Here is a 21,821-nt window from a genome sequence, read left to right as displayed (position 1 = left end):
AGAGCTGAACTGCTAGGAGGTGTAAAGACTCTACAGCAGACTTTAAAAAAAAACAACCTATATATTTAAATATTAGTCAGCAGAAAGGATATTTTTTGATACAGTCCTCAATGTCCAGAGATAAGCACTCCTTGGACCCTGATGGTGGAGCCAGCTGGGATGAGCATCTGGAGCACAGCAACAGGAGCTTGAGGTGTTTGAAACAAACCACAGAGCTCTTGCAGGGTGAGAGGGTGGAGCCTGGGATCCGGGCAGCAGCGGGCTGGCACCACCATCCGTGACTGTCATTGCCTTGTGTCAGAATGGTTTCTTGTGGAAGTCCAAAGAACACCCAGGATGGACAGGCTCTGCCTGCTGCCAAGGGCTTAGGCTTAAGCATTGCTGCAGGATTCCGACTCTTGCACAGCTAGAGTCTTTTTGCTATAACATGAAAACTTTACTCTTTTCCCATTCCATGTTCTCAAATGTATCTTTAGAACATTTCCCCTGTACATTTAAAGTGTAAACAATTACTGTTTCACAGTTGAACTTAGTGTTTCAAACCAAGGAAAAACACTTTTGTGTTTGTTCTTAGGCTACTGTACCAGGATTTAGATCGATGCTGAAGACAGTGGAAATACCTGACAACACTGGAAACTTCAGTGCTTTGAAACAGGACTTCTCTTTCCCAGAGGTCTCAGATCAGATCAGATCAAGAGTTACTTCATGCCCCAAAACTCCCCTCTACCAAGAGCTCACACGGGCTTCATCTGCTGTAAAACCAACTGTACACATCTTGGTTTTAATGACAGTTATGCTGGTAATTTTCAAATAAAGTCAGGAATGACAAAGGCAAAGGCAAAATCTTCCTGCACAAATATGGCTTTTCGGAGAAGGAATTGTATATGCAAAAGAATGTATGTTTTTACAAACCAAATTCTCGGATTCACAATCATGTTTACTGTATTTTGTAAAATACTGGCTTGACAACTGAATGTTTTACTTTAGTTACAGCAGATGTATTTTTAATTGTTACAGACTCATATTTTTCTATGTATTTTACTCTGACACAATTTTGTACAGCCTATGGAGATAACCACAGAATTTTGATGCAGAAAGTACAAATACATTTTAAAGACTTTTCCCAAATTCAAAAACATTGAGGATTGTACTGCAGTGTTTCATGCAAGCTCAGGGTCCTCATTGAGCCAACAGCTCAGGTACCACACAACTGTAAGTCATCAGCTCAATACTAATTTCTCATAATAAAGCCACTGCTCTAAATGAAGAATGGCATTTTTATATATGCTCTTTCTTACCTGGACAGATGGGACTGCTCAGGGCTCAAATGAGGTAAAAACCACTAACACAGACATGTTTTAAGACAAGAAGATGAAAATTAAATGTATCTGCCAAAGGGCCATGCTGTGGAAGCTGGATGATAATCTGCACCAACAGGGAAAAGGGAGGAATTTGTGGCTCTGAAAACAGTGTTCTCCTACAACAGAGCTGCTGAAAACAATGTGGAAAGAGTCACTGACAGCTTTATACCTTCTCCATTTTTAACTGAGTATGTTGTGGCACAGAACCACATACAATTCGGAATTCTTCGAATAGTTTTAGCAATGGCTTTATACTGTTTCAACAGCTCCACAGCCCTGCTACTCCACTGCTGGGACTGTTTTAACACCCATGCCAGGAGCTGGCAGCCACACTCAGCAAGGCACAAGCCAGCTCCAGTTACAGAGGGTGGTTTCAGTGCTCCCCTGGCTGCATTGTACTGCAAGACAGGATTAGCAGATTCCTTTTGCCTGGCCAGTTGCAAGTCATTTTCAGGGCCCTTTGAAGCTGCCCAATAAACAGAAAATTTATCAAGAAAAGCCAGTTAGTACCGTCTCCTGTGTTTATTTTAAAGCTTTATCTGCCAGTAATTTTCTTAAGCAATTTCAAAAGTAAACCAGCGAAGATTATCTTTGGAAACATCAATCTTTTCCTGTATACAGTAAATAAAAAATGCAGGAATGCAGTTAATCCTTTAATGCCTTTTAAAATCTTTCCTGAGGCACTGCTGCCTGCCACACCAAGCCCTACCTGCTGGACTGTGGAGCTTGGGCATCAGCCGCTTGTCTGCCAGACGGCCGCATTCGGTGTGAATCCACTTCAGAACTTGAAACACCAATGCTGATAGCAATGACAGCTGTGTGTGCAAGAGACTGGTTTTTGAATGTCTTTCTCATAGCCATTTGCATTTTCTACCTTTTCTCATCCTCTGATCTGCTGTGGGTTGTTTACCACACAGAGAAGTAATTATCCACTAAATCCCATCACTGATCCTGCCACTTGTAGCAGGAAGAACGAGATTCCTTGAGTTTAAATTTCCCAAACCAAAGAAATCTGATAGAATTCAGCAGTCCAGGAGCTGAGTAGGGGCAGAAAGAGCCTGTGTAAGAATCTTTGTGAAGACAAAGTACCAGAATGCCTAACAATCAAGTAACTGACATGAAAAAAGGAGCACCATGGAGTATATAAACAAATCTTTATTTAAAGCTTTTAAATGGAACAGTATTCAATTTTCATCAGAAAAGGAAAAACTGAAAACTGAAAGATAAACACAACATGTGAAACTCTTCATAAATAGGTCTATACTGTGTGCAATTGGAGTGGATATTTGCATTTTAATGGTTACTGACTGTGGTCATATATGCACTGGGTAGCTGGAAAGCAATGCACCAGGTCAAGCTCTTGAAGGCGTGTTGCATAGTTATTTAAATTCACGATAAACTACTCTGTTCAACAGTCATCCCAGCTATGTGTAGTCAGACAACAGAGATTCTGGTTTTAGAAAAACAATTTGTATTTTAGGTGTTCAGTTATCATCATCCTAACAGCCACGACTGTCCTTTTAAAGCAGGCTGTTAAGCTAAAACAACATCTACTCAAAAGGAGAGCCACCACCTTTTTAAGTATCACTGACAAATTTCACATGTATAATATAGCTATAGATACACTAAAGAACCATTCACTTGAAGCTTTCAGTGCATCTGTGCTAAAACCCCCCCCCCAACAAACCCCCCACACTTTAGTTAAAATTTTTCATGTTCAGTAAGTGCAATCCATTGCTAAAATCTTAAGCTGGGGTTTGTGCTCTGCTTGTGCAACCTTTAAAGAGCAAAATGTGCCTTGGACTCTGGTATGGAGGAGCAGGAAAGGCAGGGAATCCCCTGAAGAGGAGAGGGCTGATGCTCCAGAGCAAGGCTCTGCTGTGCTGTGGGACCAAGGCCACGCTACAGCCCCACCACAACAATGCTGCCCACCCACAAGTCCCGTGTCCAATGCTCCTTCCACAGGGAAGCCCCACAACAGCAAATGCCCTTTTCAGGCCAAATGTTGCACAATAAAATGTTGTATCTTCCTGGGATAAGGGGTAAGTCCTGCCCCACCATGTGTGACAAGCCAATATGCTGAATGAATTACCTGCTTTAACATATACTCTACCTAAAGTTATGCCTTAACACAACAGCAGCCTTAGATTAAGATGGGGAAGAAAAAAATCTTCACCCCTATTTTCATCCTATTTATTCGGTTTATTCAGTTTCATTAAGCTCCTAATAATTTTCTAATCTTTCTTTTGTAAGATACTATTTTTTTTAAACTATTCTTGTTGACACTTTCTGTAAGAACGAGGAATTTTCTCTTCCTCATATTAGTCATAAAAGAGAAAAAAAAAATCTGCCTGAAGTCCTGCAAGCATCTTCATACCCATAGACACTTCAGAGACAGTGACATTTGAACAAATGTGCAGCAAAGAGAACTCAGTGATAAAAATAGTACCACACTCTTAGAAGAAATGTAAGCCTTTCACCAGTGAGCATTTTGAAACACTTTAACCCTTCTAAATCATCTGCTAAGGAGAGAGGCATAGGATGGCACAGCCCACGATCCTGCTGGTGTGGGGTAAATTTCAATACTAACATAAAGGCAATACTAACAAATAGGTAAATATTTAAAGACTTGTATTTAAACAAGTAGGTTCATTGTACTTCCTAAAAAAAAAATAAATTTAAGTTTTTGCATCATTTGTACATAACTACTGTCTACCTGATGTGCAAGAAGGACAAGATGAAAAAAATTACTGAAAATCACATACAGCCACATCCTGTGGGCATCTGGCCTCCCCTGCAACCTTCCTGGTCACGTGTGAAAAGGCAAAAGCCATTACCACCTTTGCAAATTAACCTTAAAGACTCTCATCACCGGGTCCTGTGTCTCCTAGACCATCACCCCCAGTGTTACCAGCACCCGGAAGCAATCAGCTCCTTGCCTGCACTGAGGGATGCAAAAGCATTCCAAAGGAAAGCAAAACACCACCAAAATATTTTCACTATGCTAATGTTGCACCAGCTCTATCTCTCTTTAATAAATCTTGTTCATGTTCAATGCAGAGTTGTTTTAAGTGAAGGAAAAAAGGAAACATAGCCATTAATCTTCCTGTGCCCTTCTCAATCTGAATATAATAAAGAGTATTTCTCTGTATTTTAATGCTACATTTCTTAAAATATTTTTCTTGTGCCTGTGATTTACTAAATAAGTATATTTATATAACTATACACGTACCAGTAGACTAATTCAATAAATTAGAGCTCAAAACATCAACTGTGAGCACAAGGATATTTACAAACAGCAATAAATTAAAGATCAAAATGTGTGCGATATTAAATAAGGATCTCAAACACCTCACCAAGGAGGAACATCTTTTGTACCAAAACTTTACTGATTTTTGTGCCATTCCCCAAGGCCAGGACCGTGTTTAAGGGCCAGAACAAGCAGGGTGCTCGCTGCTTGTGCCCACACACGGAGCACGGCCAGGCTGGGAGAGGGGGTGGAGGCAGAGCCGGGAATCACCAGGGGAGTGACTGTGACACAGCCCCCGGGCACCAGGCCTGCACTGGCACTCCCAGTGTCCCCAGCAGGAACAGGCATCAATTCTATCACATCCCAGCACTTCCATTTGGAAGGCAAGCACCCACACCAAACAAACTAAAGTTGTACTAGAAGTCAGTAAGAATATTAAACCATAAAATGTAACTGAAGCCCAAACACTTGACACAGTGATTTGCAGATGCAAAAATTAAAATTCCCCGTTTCCTCATCACTCATAGTGAGTGGAAGGTATTTCCAGGGCTATTCTCTGCAACAGAAGGCGTGTGACTGGAAAAGAATGCCAAGAGTGGGATGGTACAATTTGTCCCAACAGGAACTAGGTAAGGACAGCTGCTCCCCCAGCACTGCAGTTACACAGGCAGGGCAGAGAAGGCATCGTTTGGAGAGAGGAGAAGACACGGTAGACAATGCAGTGGACAAAGCTTCTTAAGATGTAACTTTTTAAGTACAGTCCCCATGTTATTGATGCTTCTGCATATACATATCTACAGTTCTCCCTCACCTGCAGGTGCAATGAAGAGCCTCTGGAAGCCTCACTGCACCTAAGTTTATCAAATCAAAAATTAAAAAAACATTAATTTCTAATTAGTGCAAAGTAAGGCAGGTAGCCCTCTATTAGTACTCCTACTTGGAAAAATTAACTACCTACCCAAAGGCCTTCTCTAGCTCAGGCTGAAGGATTATCAAATCCTATAAAACCCATTAAAGGTTTCTGCTGATCAAAAAACTTCCAAGAACTTCCAGCTACCTGCTGCCCCTTTAAAAACTGCAGGAGGCAAGAAACTTGCCAGTAAGAATTTGAATGTATACAATTGGGGTTTATGTTTTGTTTAGTTAAAATGAACTATGTTAGAACTTCAGGTATACCAATATCTTTTAGCGGTATTTTTAATGAAATAGCTCAAATGTATGAACAAAATATGAATGATCCCAGTAATTCAGTCTTTACCTATGAAGTTACTACTTTTCAACCAAGTCACAACCAAGGATTTACTAAGTCTCTCCTGTCCTTGCTTTAAATCCTTTTCCTGGGCACTTGCAGGCATTTGCAGCCCTGGAGCCAAGGAGAGCAGCAGAAGTCTCTGTGCCAGCACACAGGCATCAGCAATTTTGTACTGCTGGTGTTAGGGAAGCTGTTGAGCCTTGGCCTGTAAGATGGTAACACAGCTCAATTCCTGCACTTGGACTACACCTCCACTCTTGACACTCCCCTGACTGTTCAGCTGCCATTCCCTACTGGACAGACAATCAGCAACCACCTGTAAAAATAAAACGTGCTAAAAAAATACAACTCCTCTTGTAACATAGCTTTCCAAAGGAATAACTATCACTCACTGGGTACAGAAACTCCACATGAAAAGCAGCTGAGTGATCTTTACTGCATCCTGGTTCCCACACTCACACTACCTCGCCTGAAGGCCCCCAGAACTGAGGCAGACTCCCTGGGCACAGAACTGTTAAGTTTCACAAAGTTTCTGACAAAGTACAGCGAGGAGCTGTACAAGCAAAGTACAAGAGCTAAAAGCAGTAAAGAACAAGTCCAATGAGACCAACTTTGAGTTGGCCAATGATTTTCAGATTTTCAGAATTCTTGTGATACAGATAAGAACAATGAGTTGGAAAGACAACTGCACTTGAAGATTGTGAACAGGAACTGCATAGCTCAATTGTTTCTGCAGATGAAGGTGGATTTTCTTTCCTATTTTTATTACAGTGAATGCAGCAATGCAGCTGAATGTATTCTGCTAAGTCAGAAACAAGTGCAGAAAAAGAAAACAACTGTCCCCTAACACTGCCTGACATGACAGTTCATAGCATATCCTTCATTTATCTTGTCTGCCTGAGACTTGTTCAGTGCTGCTAAACTAATAATTACCATTATCATAATCAGTACAGACCTACAAACCCACAAATGTCAGATTCTCAGGATATCTGAGAGAGAATGGTATGACTGAGCTTGGATCAATGACTTCTCATGGGGGACACGCAGCCCTTAAGTTTACAATTGCAGACTATAAAAATAAAAGACACACAATACCCTTTTCTGTTTCCAAAGTATTAATTATTTTCTACCACATCTTTCTCTACTTCCTCGTAAGATCTCCCACAGAATTTGGTTACTTGGAGGAATTTAAGATTATATTTATTCATTTTATTGACTTATTCAGAGGGGTCTGATTGTACCTTATGCCTTCACCAGGCAACAAAAACAGGAACCTGGATAATCATCTATTTTCTTAAATGAGAAACTTGCAGAAATAAACACTTCAACATGTCTCTCCTCCAACAATCACTGAATTTGGGGTTTTAATGCGAGTATTTAATTCAATAAAACAAATGTCACTAACTTGCAAGGAACATTAAACACTTGGAGAGGCAGGTGGTTTAGAGGACCTGGTTACTTCTACTGAGAGGGATTTAAAATCTCCAAGTTGACTTACGAGTATAGGGCGAACCTCTTAATAACTCCAGTGCATTTATGTCAGCAATTATTTTTCACACAGAACGCCAAGAGACACAAAATATTAATTTTCCAATAAGCATACAAAAATAATTTCTTACTCTCTTAACCAGTTTATGAAGTTTCTTTTGCAGCTTTCCAGTCAACATATGTCTAACTAAAATAAGTTAGTACAATCATTTGTATGGGCTGCCTGCACACTGGGCAGGGTTTGTTCCTCTTCTTGAGCTTTTTTGCACACGTAAAACATGACATGAGGTGTCCTGTTTTGCCGTGTACTATGCAGCCATTTTTAGGTCTGCTCTGACATATGACACATGGCTCTATGCTGGTAACAGGCAGACTGGATTCCATGCTTTCCTCTTTGTCTTGTGTTTCTCTCTTCTCAGGTTCCTTAAAGTCCTCCTGACTGCTACAGAACATGCTGCTTGATGTTGATGGCTGGGAATAACCTTCACTTTCCTGGGACTCAGAAAGCTGTACTGCTTTATCCTCATTCTCATCCATAGCTGGCTCTTTTTCTTCAGTCATTTTTGTTTTCTTGCAGTCAGGAACATCAAAACCTTCTACAGACTCCGCAGGAAAGGAGGCTTCTAATTTGCTCTTTTCCAATTTCTCACTCTTTTCCTCTGGAAGCCAATCCTCACGAAGGGCCCAGCATCTGTGGCAATGTCGTGGAAGCGGAGGATTCATCTCATTACATTCGGGACACTTCCAATAATCCTTTAGTGAATCAAAGGTTGGAACAGCTTAAGCTACTTTTGAAGTATTCAAATTCAAGTACAATTGTAGTATTCAGACATTATAAATAACTTATTAGTGCCAAAATAATTATTATGTCGAGCTATCAATTTGTTTACAATTTTAAAATTCCATTCAGTGGTTTTGGCCCCATTTCACAGTTCTAAATTAAAATGGTTCCTATTTTAAAAAGCCCTTGGCCTTCCTTTGTTTTGCAGTAGGTTTGTGAATAGAACAATTTATTATTTCTTATGCAAAACTGCAGGAAACAGACCACAAAATTCTTCAGGATAAGAATTGAAAAACGTGTTAAGAAGGTAAAATTTCCCTTCGACTACGGACTTCTGTAGCTGGGACCATTCCAGACTGAGGGACCCCTCCCCTGCGGTTTGCGGAGCTGCTGGTGCACAGAACGGCCGCGCGAGGGCGCTCCGACACAGCCGCAGGACACAAAACATCGGCCAAGGCGAAAAGAGACGGAAGAACGGGGAAAGGGAAAAAAATAAAATGGAAAAAAACGAAGTGGTGCATCAGTCTCTCAGAGGCTACTCCATATAGTGCAATGAAAATAAACCACTATTTCGTTAAAAACACATTTTCTTTTTAAGGACAGAGACCCTTCTTAGAAAAAATGCAGGCTGTAGGGGAAATCAGAACAACAAAAAAAAAAAACCAACCCAAAACTTACGTAAGTCCTGAATAACATCAGTAACATCAAAAGCTTGTAAGACCAATTTTAAATCCTAAAAAAAATGTACAGGTCTCTTTTTCCACACATAAGCACTGCTACGTTTTCAGAAGGTGGCCAGCTCTTTAGCACACAAAGTCCCTCAGTCCAACAGACTATCAATGGACTGAACACTTCACAGCTCCATGTAAAACAGCTTTAATTCAAGCATCAAATGTGAAAAGCAAATATAAATAAGGAGATAGCACACTCTAGAATTAAAATGCAGTGTCTTTTCACAAATATCTCCATACTTTGCCACAAGACTGTAAATTTCTTCCCACTCTTCAAGAATGGTCTCACAGAATGTAATAAAGGCCTCTTCTACAGTAGTGCTGTGGAAAAAGGCTTGCCTTCACATCTGCATATTACAGATACCTTTGTTCAAGCTGGACAATAAAATCAGGTACTCTAACTTATAGGAAAAGTTTTTTCAATGTACATGACTAAGATTTAAATTTTTTTCCATTTTGTAGAGGAAGTCAGATTTAGGCTCTAAATAATTTACTTCCATTAAGTCAACGAAATCGTAAATTAGCACGGGATTGGGTTTTTTAAATGGATTAGGAAGTTTATTAATCATTAAAAAAAACCTCCAATATTTCTTAATAATCACATTTTCAGTAATTAAAATATTTGTACTGGAACCTTCCCACACAGAAGTTAATTTAATTCTTAAAAAAATCACTCACAGCAATAGAATTAATCTATACTTCTTCATCTATTCTATGTCAGTTTACCAAATTTGTCACCAGACAAGTTTTTACTCACAGCTAGAGAAATCTCTGGATCTTCATCAAAGGAATCAGCATCACTATCTTCGTCCTGGTAAATAGTCAGCTGATAAACCTGGTTTAAATTTAAAAAATACATAACTGGGTTTTGGAGTTTAATTAAAAACCCAAAATATTTTTAACCTGATGAGATTTTCAGATAGCAAGCCATTGGAGAGTCTCCAGGGATGGGCTACTGAGATTATTAATGGATTAGAGGAACTCTCACGTGAGGAAAGGCTGAAAGAGCTGGGACTGTTCAGCCTGGGGAAGGCTCAGGGCAAGGGGTGCCTGATCAATGCACGTAAATACCTGAAAGGTTGGCATCAAGAACACAGAGCCACGCTCTTTTCAGTGTGTCCAGTGGCAGCACAAGAGGCAACTAGCACAAACTAAACACAGGAGGCTCCCTCTGAGTATCAGGAGACACCTCTTCCCGTGAGGATGAAGGAGCACTGGCACACGCTGCCCTGAGTGTCTATGAAGCCTCCATCCCTGGAGATATTCAAAAGGCACCTGGACACCGACCTGGGCAATCAGCTCTGCCTCAGCCACAGCAGATGTTTAAGACAACTTCCAGAGGCCCCTTCAAACACCAGTCATTCTGCAATTCCCAAAACTACTCTCTGGAGTAGGGGCACACCTCAATCCTGTCTTCCTCCAAATTACCATCCCCTCTCAGGGTGCAGCTCTGCACTATACTACAGCTACATCAGTACAGTCAGTCCCATTCAGCCTCTCAGGTACCACAATCATGTATGTTCCTGGTGAATTCTGCCTCTGGTACTTACCCAAGCTTGCCATGAGCTGATTAACCTCTCTTAAAGTAACAGAAAACTAACCCAGAAAGAAAACTCCATGTATATTCTCACTTCATTCCCAACATTCCAGAAATCTCTTGAAAATTGCGGTAATCCAAATTTTTCTGTCTTCTTGCCTACTAATAATGATTTTTAAAACTTTGGTTCAGCATCTCTATGAAATACTTACATTCAAAGAGGCAAAAAACTTGGACATATCCCTTTGGAAAAAGTTACTGAGAAAGGTTTCCTTTGGTATCAAGTGTTGCCAAAGCTCAGCACACACTTCTAGAACTAAAAATGCAGAAAGACTAGAGTACACATTCTGCCACAGACTCCCACAGGTAGTGAGAGAAGTTAAGCACCCAGACTTTCCTACCCAGCCTGTTTCAGAGCCTACAGAAAGCCTCAGCACCATTTCAGTCACTGGCTGGTGAGCTGTATAACGGTGACCCAAATGCATCCATGTGTAATTTGATTTAATGAACGACTGGGTGCAGACTGTGACACCAGCAGTTCAAAAATACACCTGAAGAGTTCTCCTTGGAAACTCTTTTCATGACAGTAATTTTTCATGTTGAAATTACTTCTGTTTATCATCCTGTACCCCCAGGGTCAAACAAGGAAAGCAGATAGTACCTCATCATCTTCATCTGTGAGCTCCTGCCCTTCTTCATTATGGCTATAATCTTCTGAATAAATAGACTCAACTTCAAACTCAACACTGAACTGGTCTGATACAGAACTGTTGTCAAACCAATCAGAGTTTTCACTTAATGAACTACCATCAAGATCCTGAAAAGAACAAAAAAAAAGAAAGCACACATTCAACTTCACCAGTCCATACATATAACATTACTGTTAAAACAACTCTCAGGATAAAAGCTGTACTATTCTGTATAATTAGATATGGAAGGGAAAGGACCAGCTGCTGTGAGACACAGTACTTTCTATGAGATAAACAAATTACAGGTGGGTAAAAATAAAGCTAAGTCTGGAGGCCTTTTGTTGGCTCTGTAATAAGAAACTGCACTTAGCTTACAGGCAGCTGAAAGGCTGCAGTTATTTCAGAAAGTCCCTCCTAAAAAGTGAAAGAACAGATGCAAGAAGATGGTATCTTTTGGCTGCATTATGTCATTAAATTCTCTATTCTCATAAACTTTGTTTAGTCTGAGAGCATGGCTTAACAATTACAAAACAGGAAGACTGAAGACACAGTATTAGTTCTGTCAATTTAGAACACAGTATTTAACCAGGAACACTGTTAGTTCAGCTCTTCATGACTTAATCAAACCACAAATAATTTGCCTTGGTGTTTGCTAAAAACAGTATAAAATTTCCAAGAAAGTGGCATGGCAAATGAATACAATGCACCACCAGCATCCATTCCACTGGATACAGTACCATTTAGTACAGTTACCAAAGCTGTACCAGAACTACCACCTAACTCTGAATTATGGGAAGTCTATGACTCTTTTTGTCTCCTAACATTTTCCATACTGTGCCAAGCAGCAAGGATCTTGGTTTTTAAAGAATATTCAAGGTTAATATTATAAGAAACTTCACTTCACATTTGCCAGCAGACCTATGAAAATCCCCACCACCCACACACCTACTTTTCTTTCAACCTCTTTTCTTTCCTCAGACACCACTGAAGGCACTGATGCTTTTAATTAAGAACACTGTGTTTTCAGATGCATGTTTGCACTTGTGGCATCTGCAAAATTCATACCACAAAAATACTTTACATTTCTATTTCGACTTACAGGAATGGAAAGAGAATCTGTTGAATCACTGCTATTGCTTCTTTCATGGCACAGACCACTGACTACACACCATGAGAGACTTTCATCAAACGTCAACGAAATGCTGTCTGACTTGTGTCGCTTTCTTCTCTCACTGTGCAGATCATCTGAAGAATTTTCTTCTGGGCATAGTCAAGAATTTTTTTATTACTCAAAAACATCTATGCAATGTGCAGTTTTGAATATTCTAAACAGAAGCTTAAAATATGATTTACAATAAAGAAATCTAATAATTAAAGTAAAATATTTCAGTATTTTTTTTATGGCACAAAAAGGCACTAAGACTTATTTTAAAAGACACAATAACACTTATTAACCCATACAGTGTGAAACATTTCTGAAACCAGTGTTTCAGGGGCTGGCTTTCCCCATTTGTCCCACCAGTACAGCTTATGAATGGCAGACTCTGCATGGAAAACAACTGCAAATTTGAAAGAATTTTTACTCCACACATGACATGTTAAACCCTTCCTAATTTTAAGAAATACAATAAGAATTTTACTTGTCCTCACTCCCTCTACCAGCAATAAATAGAAAGGCATTTTCAGAGAGCTTTTGAATCCATCCCAGAATTTGTAGAGACAGAGCAATTAGCTCCCAGGTCACATGCATACAGAACACCTTGTGCTAAGCAAGGTAAGTTCAGGTTCAAGTTTCAGACACCTCAACATATTTATCAGTGAATAATTGCACTATATGTAATTGTATTTACTCAACAAGACTTTTGTAACAGACTATTAGAACTGTCATTGCACCGCAGCAAGAAAATCTTCAAGACATACTATGCAAAAGCTGAACTCTGAAAGCATTGCTTTAAGCTCTGCTTACTAAGCATGCTTGGTTTGAAGGCAAAAAGACAATGCTTTGTAAATACACTGTGTTTTAGAACAACCAGCTACAGCAGCGCAAGGACTAAGGGTAGAGCATTTTAGGGGTAGACAAGTCAAAATCCAGCTCCATTGACTTCTAGAGCGTTTGGCAAAAAATGATTTTATATAAAAAAGTGTTGTAAATTCAGAATTTCAGTGTAGCAGAGTAAAACCTCCTAAGTTGCCAACAACTTTTGGTTCTACAGGCCTTGTTATGAGCCTGCCGCCCCCACACAGGTGCCTTCTGCACCCACCCTCTGCTGCCCAGCTTCTCCCTCGCCTTGCAAATCACACTGTGACAATCCACAAGTCTTCAAGTCTTGAATCTTTCATTGAAAAAAAAAAAAAAAAAAGGAGAACAAAACACTTGTACATACTTTGAGACTTCTCTTACTTTCCCTTGGTGCTTCTTGGCTCAGCCCCTCTCTTTTCTTTTTTCCGCCCTGAGAGCCCCACCAAACTTGGTGCCCCCAGGCCCAAAGGTTGCTCCTGTCCATCGTTGTCCTCATTTAGTTGTCATGGCTCCATGCCGTACTGATACTGTATCACCACAAGGTCTCTACACACTATTTAAGTGGCTCCAAAGGAGCCGCTACCATCCCAATTTAACAAGAATAGTGGTTTAAAGGGAAGATTTCCTATAAATTAGAAAAAAAGTGTATATAAAAACACTATATTAAAAGAACTCTTAAGGTTGTAACAAACTAATAAATGGATGCAAAGACAAGAGTTAATAATCAAACCTACAATAAATAAGCACTACACAGGACTTGATGTGCTCTGTGCCATGCCTAAATATTACAGGTCGTGATATTTAACTGAGACTTTCCATCCTTTCATCAGTTTTAGTTACAACATTAAAATGTTCTTTTAATTTAGTGCAAACCGCTCAGCAACGCAGCACTGGATTGGGACTGACTTAATGTAACAGTGGCCTATGAGGGACACAAAAAATACTACTTGAAAGCTGAAAAACGTCCCTGAGCAAGTGAAGAAAAAGAAGTTCTACAGAGTGACAGAAGGGTATCACTGTCCAGGTAACTACAACTACCAAGTCATGAGGCAAGACAGTAAGTGATGGAACAAACTAACCTAAGAAATTCCAGAGAATAAATTTAAGTAGAACCATAGAGAACACTTCCATTGAGAAACTTACTCAGGTTTATGCTGACCAGATTGCTATTGCTACTAAGCAGAAGAAACATTTTGTATTTTGAAAATGTATCTGCCAGTGATTATTGAATAACCACAGTAAAGACAAAGGGGAGGCAAATACGATGCTTAGGTCACCAGATGTTTTAACAAGTGCTTAATGAATGGTGAGGTACCTGAATATATCCAAAATCATCCTGTGTTACTACCACACCTTTGATGCCTCTCACCAGTTGAAATCCAAAGAAAACTGGCTTTTGTTTAGTGTACCAACAAAATGTCAATTTTTGTGGCTTTCTACAGAGGGAATTGAAATTAATTTGATGGTATCAGTTGATTAGAAACAAAAATGTTCTCATCATGAAGATAATACATCTGATAAAGTCTTGCTGATGTGAAAAAGTTTAACAGCTGTGAAGCAAGTTATTCCATCATCTTACTAACAATTCTAGAGATCGAAACTGTAACATGATACTGGAGCAATGCGAGGAATTGTGTTCTTTCAGAGTGAACGTTTTGTTTTAGATAAGCAGAGAAACACAACTAGTATTTGTCAGCATCTTTCAAGTCAGCAAGGCAAGAGAATGTAGCTTTCCCCCCTAAGTGGCCATGCTACTGAAAGCTCTTCATCATAAATCTCCAGATACCAGATTCACTGTGTGTCCTCCTCCTAGAAGATGTAGTTGGTCGGGAAGTCACATTTGATGAAGTCTGCTTCTCTTCTAACTCTTGCATAGACTCCTGATAACAGAAAGACTGAGTAAGCCTGAGCATGAATATGAGGTAAAGAGCTAGATTTGACTTACTGCATTAAACCACTGACACTACGCAGAACTGAATAGAATGTTTGAATAAAATTCATTCAAATAAAATAAAAATAGCACCTTAATAACATTTTCTTCCTCGAGCGGAGATACGGCATCATCTTCAGGTGTGTCACCAAGGGTAGAGTCTGCAACCAAACCAAAATGAAACCCATAATACAATATAGCAGAAAAAGTCTATTTCAGGCTTGAAGAATAAATTCTAAGTAAAACTTAAAATACAGACATTTTGCAACAATGGAAAAAAACACTGCTCCTTTGTTTTTCAGGTGTGTGCAGCATCTTCCCTGTAACATTACTCAAGTAGAAATGACGAGAAAGAAGAAATGTCAACTGAAAGCAGGTCAGAATTCTATTACAAATGGCTTCAAATGAAGTCTGTGCATAAACTGTGATTCTGCAGATATGAAATAATATAGGCATGAAATGTAATTACTTGCTCCTCTCCTAAGTGCTTTCTGCTACTTATCTTATGGGAACCCTGAGTTAAAAAGACATATAATAGAAGAAAAATTAGCTATCATTAATGATTTATGCTTACTAAGACAGATCCTGAATTAATAAAGAGTGTTTAATGAAAAAAGAACTGAAAAATAAATTTAAGTTTGCAAGCTTAACAATGGGGATGACAAAGACAGCAAGTTTCCCATCTTCAGCAGCTGAACACTTGCCTCTAGGAAAAATTAGAAACAAAGGGTATCCTTATACAGATTTAGAGGACAATTTACACAAAATGGCTTCCATTGTTCAACTTCTGTTTCATACCCAGTATTAGGCAAAAAAATTACAGCTACATCGAGCATTTTTATACTGCAGGACTGTGTATAACAATTCCCCATTGAAGGAGTGGCTTTCCACAGCATCACCACAAAGCTCTATTTTTATTTAAACATATACAGCCCATTTAAAACGGGGTTGAGTACAGCTAAGAATGACAAGTTCTAAATGTACTTCACATTCAGTTGTGAAAATTGAAAATTAAAATAGAACTACAACATTAAAAAAAAAAGAAAAAAAAAAGAAAGCCTTTGCCCTGATTTCATCAGTGGTGTACGTTCAATAAGCTAATTTTTCATATTAAAACTTTATATGTTGTTGAGGGCTTTATCAGTAACAAATACAAGCACATTACTTCATTTTGTAATTTAGCAGCCTTTTTTTTCAGCTCTGTGTTTTTTCTGGTTCTAGACAAAAAAAGCTACCCAAATGCTCTGTTCAGAGTATTTTTCTCCGCCTGAAGAAACAAGTGTTTACTTTGATTCACTATTTGTGATTGCTCTGGACTATAGTGAGCAAAGCCAAATAGCTAATAATGGGAGAGCTCACTGTTATCTGATCACTACCTGCAAGATACATTATGTAAATTATATTTTCCCTACTGCTGTTTCCCAAACAAATCACCTTCCTAAACAAGCTTACCTTGTTGATTGATTGCTATCAGATTTCTGGAAATCATTGAATATAGTCTCCTTAAACAGGAATAAAGAAAAATACGATACAAGTTAGCTACACGTAACCATAAAAGAGAGCTTACCATCTTTGTAGACGTGAAGAGTTAAAAAAGGGATATATGCACTTTGTTCTTCATTATTTCCCAACCAGATTCTCAGAAAAGAATCCCATTTTACCTGTGTTCTTTTACTGAAAAGCTTGTTACTCCAAATAAATCCCCCAGGAGATCATTTGCACAGTGTACAATATGCTGCTGTTTTTCATCATATAATTGCTTAGACATAATATATTGTCCAATATAGAATATTACCTGTGAAATAAATGAAACACAAATGTTAAATACCCAGGTTGTTGCTTCAAGTTTAAGGGTAAAAGACAAAGCATATTAAATACATTGTAATTTGCTCTTCAAACTCTGCCTAAAACTCTCTTTGAGCCAACAGATTTTCATCTATCATTCCAGAAGAACACTGCTATTCTACTGATCACCAGAAACTTTAGTTCAGATTTTTGAGAAACTTGCTGAATAGCCAGTTACAAGTCAGCAAGAGAATAAACACAGTGCCTTAACTAAATTTCTAGACAAGCTATGAACACTAGCTCCCCATTTATCCAACCCAAAACAATCTATCTGTACTCACTGTAGTCCACCTCTAGTGATTAAAAGTTCTTACCTCCTTCATAGTAAAAGTGTCCTTTTCAGCACCAGCTAACTTTAACAATTTCAGCAATAGTGGCTTTGGTTTAACCTGTGTGTGGAAGGAGAGAAACAGTATGCACTAATCAGAATTTATACAGAATACAGAATTTATTTATACAGGTTGTCTCCCTCCTTCTGTATTAATCTGATATGCAAACATACAACTGCATTAAGACCTATCTTCACTTAAGTTTTTCACTTTGCAAAGTTCAAACTTAAAAGCAAATAATATGAACCAAATCATACTAATCTTCTTATACACTGTACATCTTAGATCAAACCCCAGTTGTTCATTGTCCCCTGGTTTCAGCTGGGACAGTTAATTTTCTTCCTGGTAGCTAGTACAGTGCTGTTTTTGATTTAGCAGGAGAATAATGTTGACAACACATTGATGTTTTCGTTGTTGCTAAGTAGCAACAACTAAATCAAGGACTTTTCAGTGTATCATGCTCTCCCAGTGAGGAGGTACACAACAAGCCCTAAGGGAATATGGCCAGCACAGCTTACCTGAACTGGCCAAAGAGATATTCCATACTGCAGAATGTCAGGCCTAGTGTTATGAATACGGGAGTTGGCCAGGAGGTGCTGACTGATGCATGGGGGACAGGTTGGGAACCCATCAGCAGGTGTTGAGCAATTGCATTGTGCAACACTTTTCTTCCTTGGATTTAACTACTCTCCCTTTTCTTTACTATTACTCCTACACTTCAGTTATTAAACCCACGTGTTCTGCCTTTTTTTCTGATTCTCCCATCCCACTGTGAAGGACCTGGGGGGCAGGAAACAAGGTGCTCGATGCTACTTAGTTAGCAGCTGGGATTAAGCCTCAAAACATTGGTAAATACAGATTCCTTAATTTGAGCTACAGGATTTGTTTATTAGTTCCAAGTCCAGGGCCGGGTCCTCAGGAGTTCAGCTTTACTCTTTTAACCATTACCATGATTCCCAAAGGGGAAGGAGGATGGAAACAGGAAACTGTCAGGTCCAGACTGCAAGTCATAAACCGAAACACTTGTCCACCTCTTTCTTAGTTTCTTTCTGTGACAGTTTCTGGAGTTTTTGTTTTGCATTTGCCAGCTGGGCTGCTTTACCTCTGAAGACTTTTCTTCTCTGGGACAAGCACACCCTGTCCCTTCCATGATACTTCACTCACTCCTACCTCTGCAGTGGCCTCCCACCCACCGTGCCAGCAGTTTAATGTAAAGTCAGTCTGTGACAGTTTCCGAGGCAGAGGAAGGGAAGTTAAAGAAAAGTCACCTCCCCCATGCCTACAAACTGCACTGTCCCACACAGCTGTGCCAGCACCAGTGCAGCAGATGAGAACAAGCTGCAGGGGCTGACACAACAGCAAAGCCTGTGGAGCCACTGATGCTCCCAGCACAGTATGCTCTCATGTCAGCTCTTGAACAATAGTGTAACCATTCTAAAACCAGGCTAATATTTAGCTATCCTGATAAATTACCTAAAATTAAATATAAAAAATAAACACAGAAAGTAAAAAAAAAAAAAAAACACCAAAAACAAACAACAAACCAAAACAGAGAAGTGTGAATAAAATATCATGAGACAAGGAATAAATGTTTGAGGGAAGGGTGGAGGAGGGGAACTACCCTACATTACATTCCAAAGATCTGCTAAAACCAACCTTACATTTTAGTGAGTTAACAAGGTATTAGCTGCAAGAATTACACATAATGAAAAGAATAACTGAGCTTGTGGACAGCATTAACTGTCCATTCAACCCCTCCTAAGAACTGAATTATTTAAAACATGCAGCATATATATTAGAGTTTCATAAAGGAAGCAAACAACTTATTCAAGTACTACTGACAGCTAAGTGTACCAAGGCACAGTTTCAGAACTCTGAATCCACAACTAAGTCCACTTTTATTCCCAAGCCCTCTCCTCCTGACTCCTCAAAGTATGAAGAACTGCAGCCTTGCAGATCTGACAGCAGACAGCAATATCACGATATGGTGACATAAAAAAAAGGAAGACACAAATGAAAAAAAAAATCAAATTTTAACAGTCTGCTGTTCTGCAATTTCATTTTTGAAATTTTTCTATTGCAAAGTCCACATTAAGCTTTACTCTTCTACACAAGATAATCCAGTTCAACTATCATTGTGCATATGTACTTTATTAACTCGCATTTCAGGTGTAAAAGGCTTGCATCCTCAGAAAAACTACGGACAAAACAACAGAACTGTCATTGTATCATGGAAAGCCTGGAAATGCAAAGCCATAAATACAAATGAAGACTCGTGATTCTTACAACCGTCTTACAAATTCCAATAGAGAAGGGAGTCGAAAATCTTCAGATAATTTCAACAACAGTATGTTTTGTACGATGGAGATTTTCCACAGCTCTTCAGTTATGATCTGTTAACAATTTCCACCCGAAATACTTACCACGATCAAATCGGATCACAGGATCCTTTTTATTAACAGAAAGCAAAAAACATCAAACGTCTCCAGGAAACAGTCTAGATCTACACCATCACCCTGTACTCTCAATTATGATTAAGATTTGCTTACTACAGAACCAAAGAGAGACCACCCTTCACTGGCTGGACTTCCTGGCATTTCTCCAACCATCGCTCGCTAAGCACAGTGGTTCTTCTGAATGAGCCGCTAAAAACTCCGCAAAAAGCATGCAAAAGACACACGCGCCCCACAGAGCTACTGACCAGCGCCTCTTGCTCCGAAGCGGCGACAGAGGAGGCATCCGTAAGGGAGGACATCTTGGTATTGCACATTTGCCTGCAGTTAAGGGGAGAACATCCTCAGAACGCGGCACTCAGCCACACAACCCGGGCGGGCGGCAGCCACCACGCCGGCGGGGCCCACTCACCTCGGTGCCTCGTCCCGCCCTCACGCTGGACCCCGCCGGCGGTGTCTGGGCCGAGCCGGGCCGAGCCGGGCCTTATATAGCGCTGCCAGGAGGCAAGTCAGGGCTTAGCTCCCGCTCCGGCCCGGCCCGACATGCCTGAGCATGATCCGCAGCGCCGCCGCCGAGTCACCGCGGGGGGCGGGCGGGCGCGACGGGCCCGCCGCTGACTCACCGCGGCCGCCGAAGGCGGGGGGGTCCGGCGGCGCGGAGAGACGGCGCCCTGCACGAACCGCGGCGTCCCCGCACCCCCCGCCCGCCAGCCCCGGCGCGGCCTGGCCCCCTACCCCCCGCGGGAGCCCTTCCCCCAGCACCGAGGGCCGCACGAGCGACCAGCGAGACCCCCCCCGACTCTCCCTCGGCCCCGGTGCGAGCCGCGATCGATTCCCACGCACCGCCAACCAAGCCCGCTCCGCTGCCCGGCTGCGGGCGGAGCGCCGGGACCGCCGCGGCGCTGCCCGGGCCCTCTACCGCGGGCCCGCCGCGCCGCGCGCGCCGCCCGCCGCCATGCTGGTACCCGCAGCGCCCCCTGGCGCGGCGCGCGGGCACAGCCCCGGCGGGAGGCGGCCCTGAGGGAGAGGCGCCCGCTGGCAGCCCCGCGGCACGGCCGCGCTCGAGTGCCGGGGCTGCCGGGCCGCACGCCTCAGCCCAACAGCGCCTCGGGCACCGCTTCCATTTCCAGCGCCCGCTCATGCCTCCTAAGTCGTTTGGTTTTGGTTTGGGTGTTTTGTTGGTTTTTTTTCAGATATATTTAGGAAGTAGGAGAAAACACTGAATCCCAAAGATAATTGGATGTTGTCGTCCTAATTTCTTGTCATCTCCCATTCTATAATTTTCTGTATCTTTTAAATGTATGGTGATTGGAAGTATGTTACTTTCACAGGTACTTATTAGTTGCTACACTCCAACTTAAAGTGGTTCGTTTTTATTCTGCCTGCCTTTTCAAATTCTCAGTTTTTTTCTTTGCCCATTGACATTTTAAAATTATTTTTGAATAATGAAAAGCTTTGTCAGAGAACATGAGTGCTGCAGACAGTGTTTAAAGATAGGCTAGAGCAGGGAGAGCGTAAGGCTAAATTTTCCATGACAACTAACTTGTCCAAACAAGTAGCGGATAACTGCCTGGACTTGTCTGCTGGCCAAATACAGCTTCTCAGCAACCATGGCACCTTGTAAAAATTCCAGCAACGGTTTAAATCTAGATATTTGTGTGATGATGGATTTTCAAGATCACTTTGTTATCCCTCTAGAGCATAAAACTCAAGGTCTAGTGAGGGACAACTGAGAAGCTGCCAAAATTCTGCAAAGCCTGCTCACCTCCTTTTAGTGCTGGGATTTCAAGGCAAACAGAAATCTGTTTCAAGTGGAGTCAAGAATGTCCTTGCAGCAGACAAAGTCAGATGTCTGCTCTTTTCCACACAGCACCCCAGTTCCTGAGATCCTTAGCTAGCTAATTTCATTATTAGGAGAAAACTCCATCTACATAAAAATACAAGAGGATGGAAGTGAATAGCTACTAAACAGCTCTACTGATGCTGATGATCTTTTCTTCATGCAGACAACACAAAAACTATTTAATTCCAATGCAAAATATATTTTACTCAACTAAAATCAAATCAAACTCTTTATGTAGTTCTCCCCAAAATATCACATTATTGATCCCTGTCTTAAGCACAGTACCATTTTGCTATGCCTGTTTGGAAATTA

General features: G+C 40.7%; 2 protein-coding genes across 6 annotated transcripts in view; one reads left to right on the top strand and one right to left on the bottom strand.

Annotated features, from left to right (window-relative positions):
• The window catches only part of CPM (carboxypeptidase M), a 30,341-nt gene extending 27,303 nt beyond the window's left edge, over positions 1–3,038 (top strand). For all 3 annotated transcript variants that reach the window (XM_033514850.1, XM_015628352.3, XM_033514851.1), the window contains one exon: positions 575–3,038. In XM_033514850.1, coding sequence (XP_033370741.1) covers positions 575–814 — 240 coding nt within the window. In that variant the 3' untranslated portion in view covers positions 815–3,038. The remainder of the gene's footprint in view (positions 1–574) is intronic.
• MDM2 (MDM2 proto-oncogene) lies at positions 2,499–20,602 on the bottom strand. Of its 3 annotated transcripts, none has more exons than XM_015628349.2 (11): positions 20,510–20,602; positions 19,915–19,987; positions 17,199–17,273; positions 16,701–16,834; positions 16,492–16,541; positions 15,133–15,200; positions 14,896–14,989; positions 12,189–12,349; positions 11,062–11,217; positions 9,621–9,698; positions 2,499–8,104 (listed from the first exon to the last, which is right to left on the bottom strand). In XM_015628349.2, the coding sequence occupies exons 2-11, from the start codon at positions 19,981–19,983 to the stop codon at positions 7,535–7,537; spliced, it is 1,455 nt and encodes a 484-aa protein (XP_015483835.1). In that variant the 5' UTR covers positions 19,984–19,987; positions 20,510–20,602; the 3' UTR covers positions 2,499–7,534. The 3 variants fall into 3 exon arrangements, with proteins under 3 accessions (XP_015483835.1, XP_015483837.1, XP_015483836.1); XM_015628351.2 differs by having other exon boundaries at positions 12,189–12,346; XM_015628350.2 differs by lacking the exon at positions 20,510–20,602 and adding an exon at positions 20,079–20,172.
• Between the last annotated feature and the right edge of the window lie 1,219 nt (positions 20,603–21,821).

This window comes from Parus major, chromosome 1A, assembly GCF_001522545.3.
Source record: "Parus major isolate Abel chromosome 1A, Parus_major1.1, whole genome shotgun sequence".
Lineage (NCBI taxonomy): Eukaryota > Metazoa > Chordata > Aves > Passeriformes > Paridae > Parus > Parus major.
The sequence above is the reverse complement of the archived record's forward strand: the minus strand, read 5'-3'. Positions and strand labels throughout refer to the sequence as shown.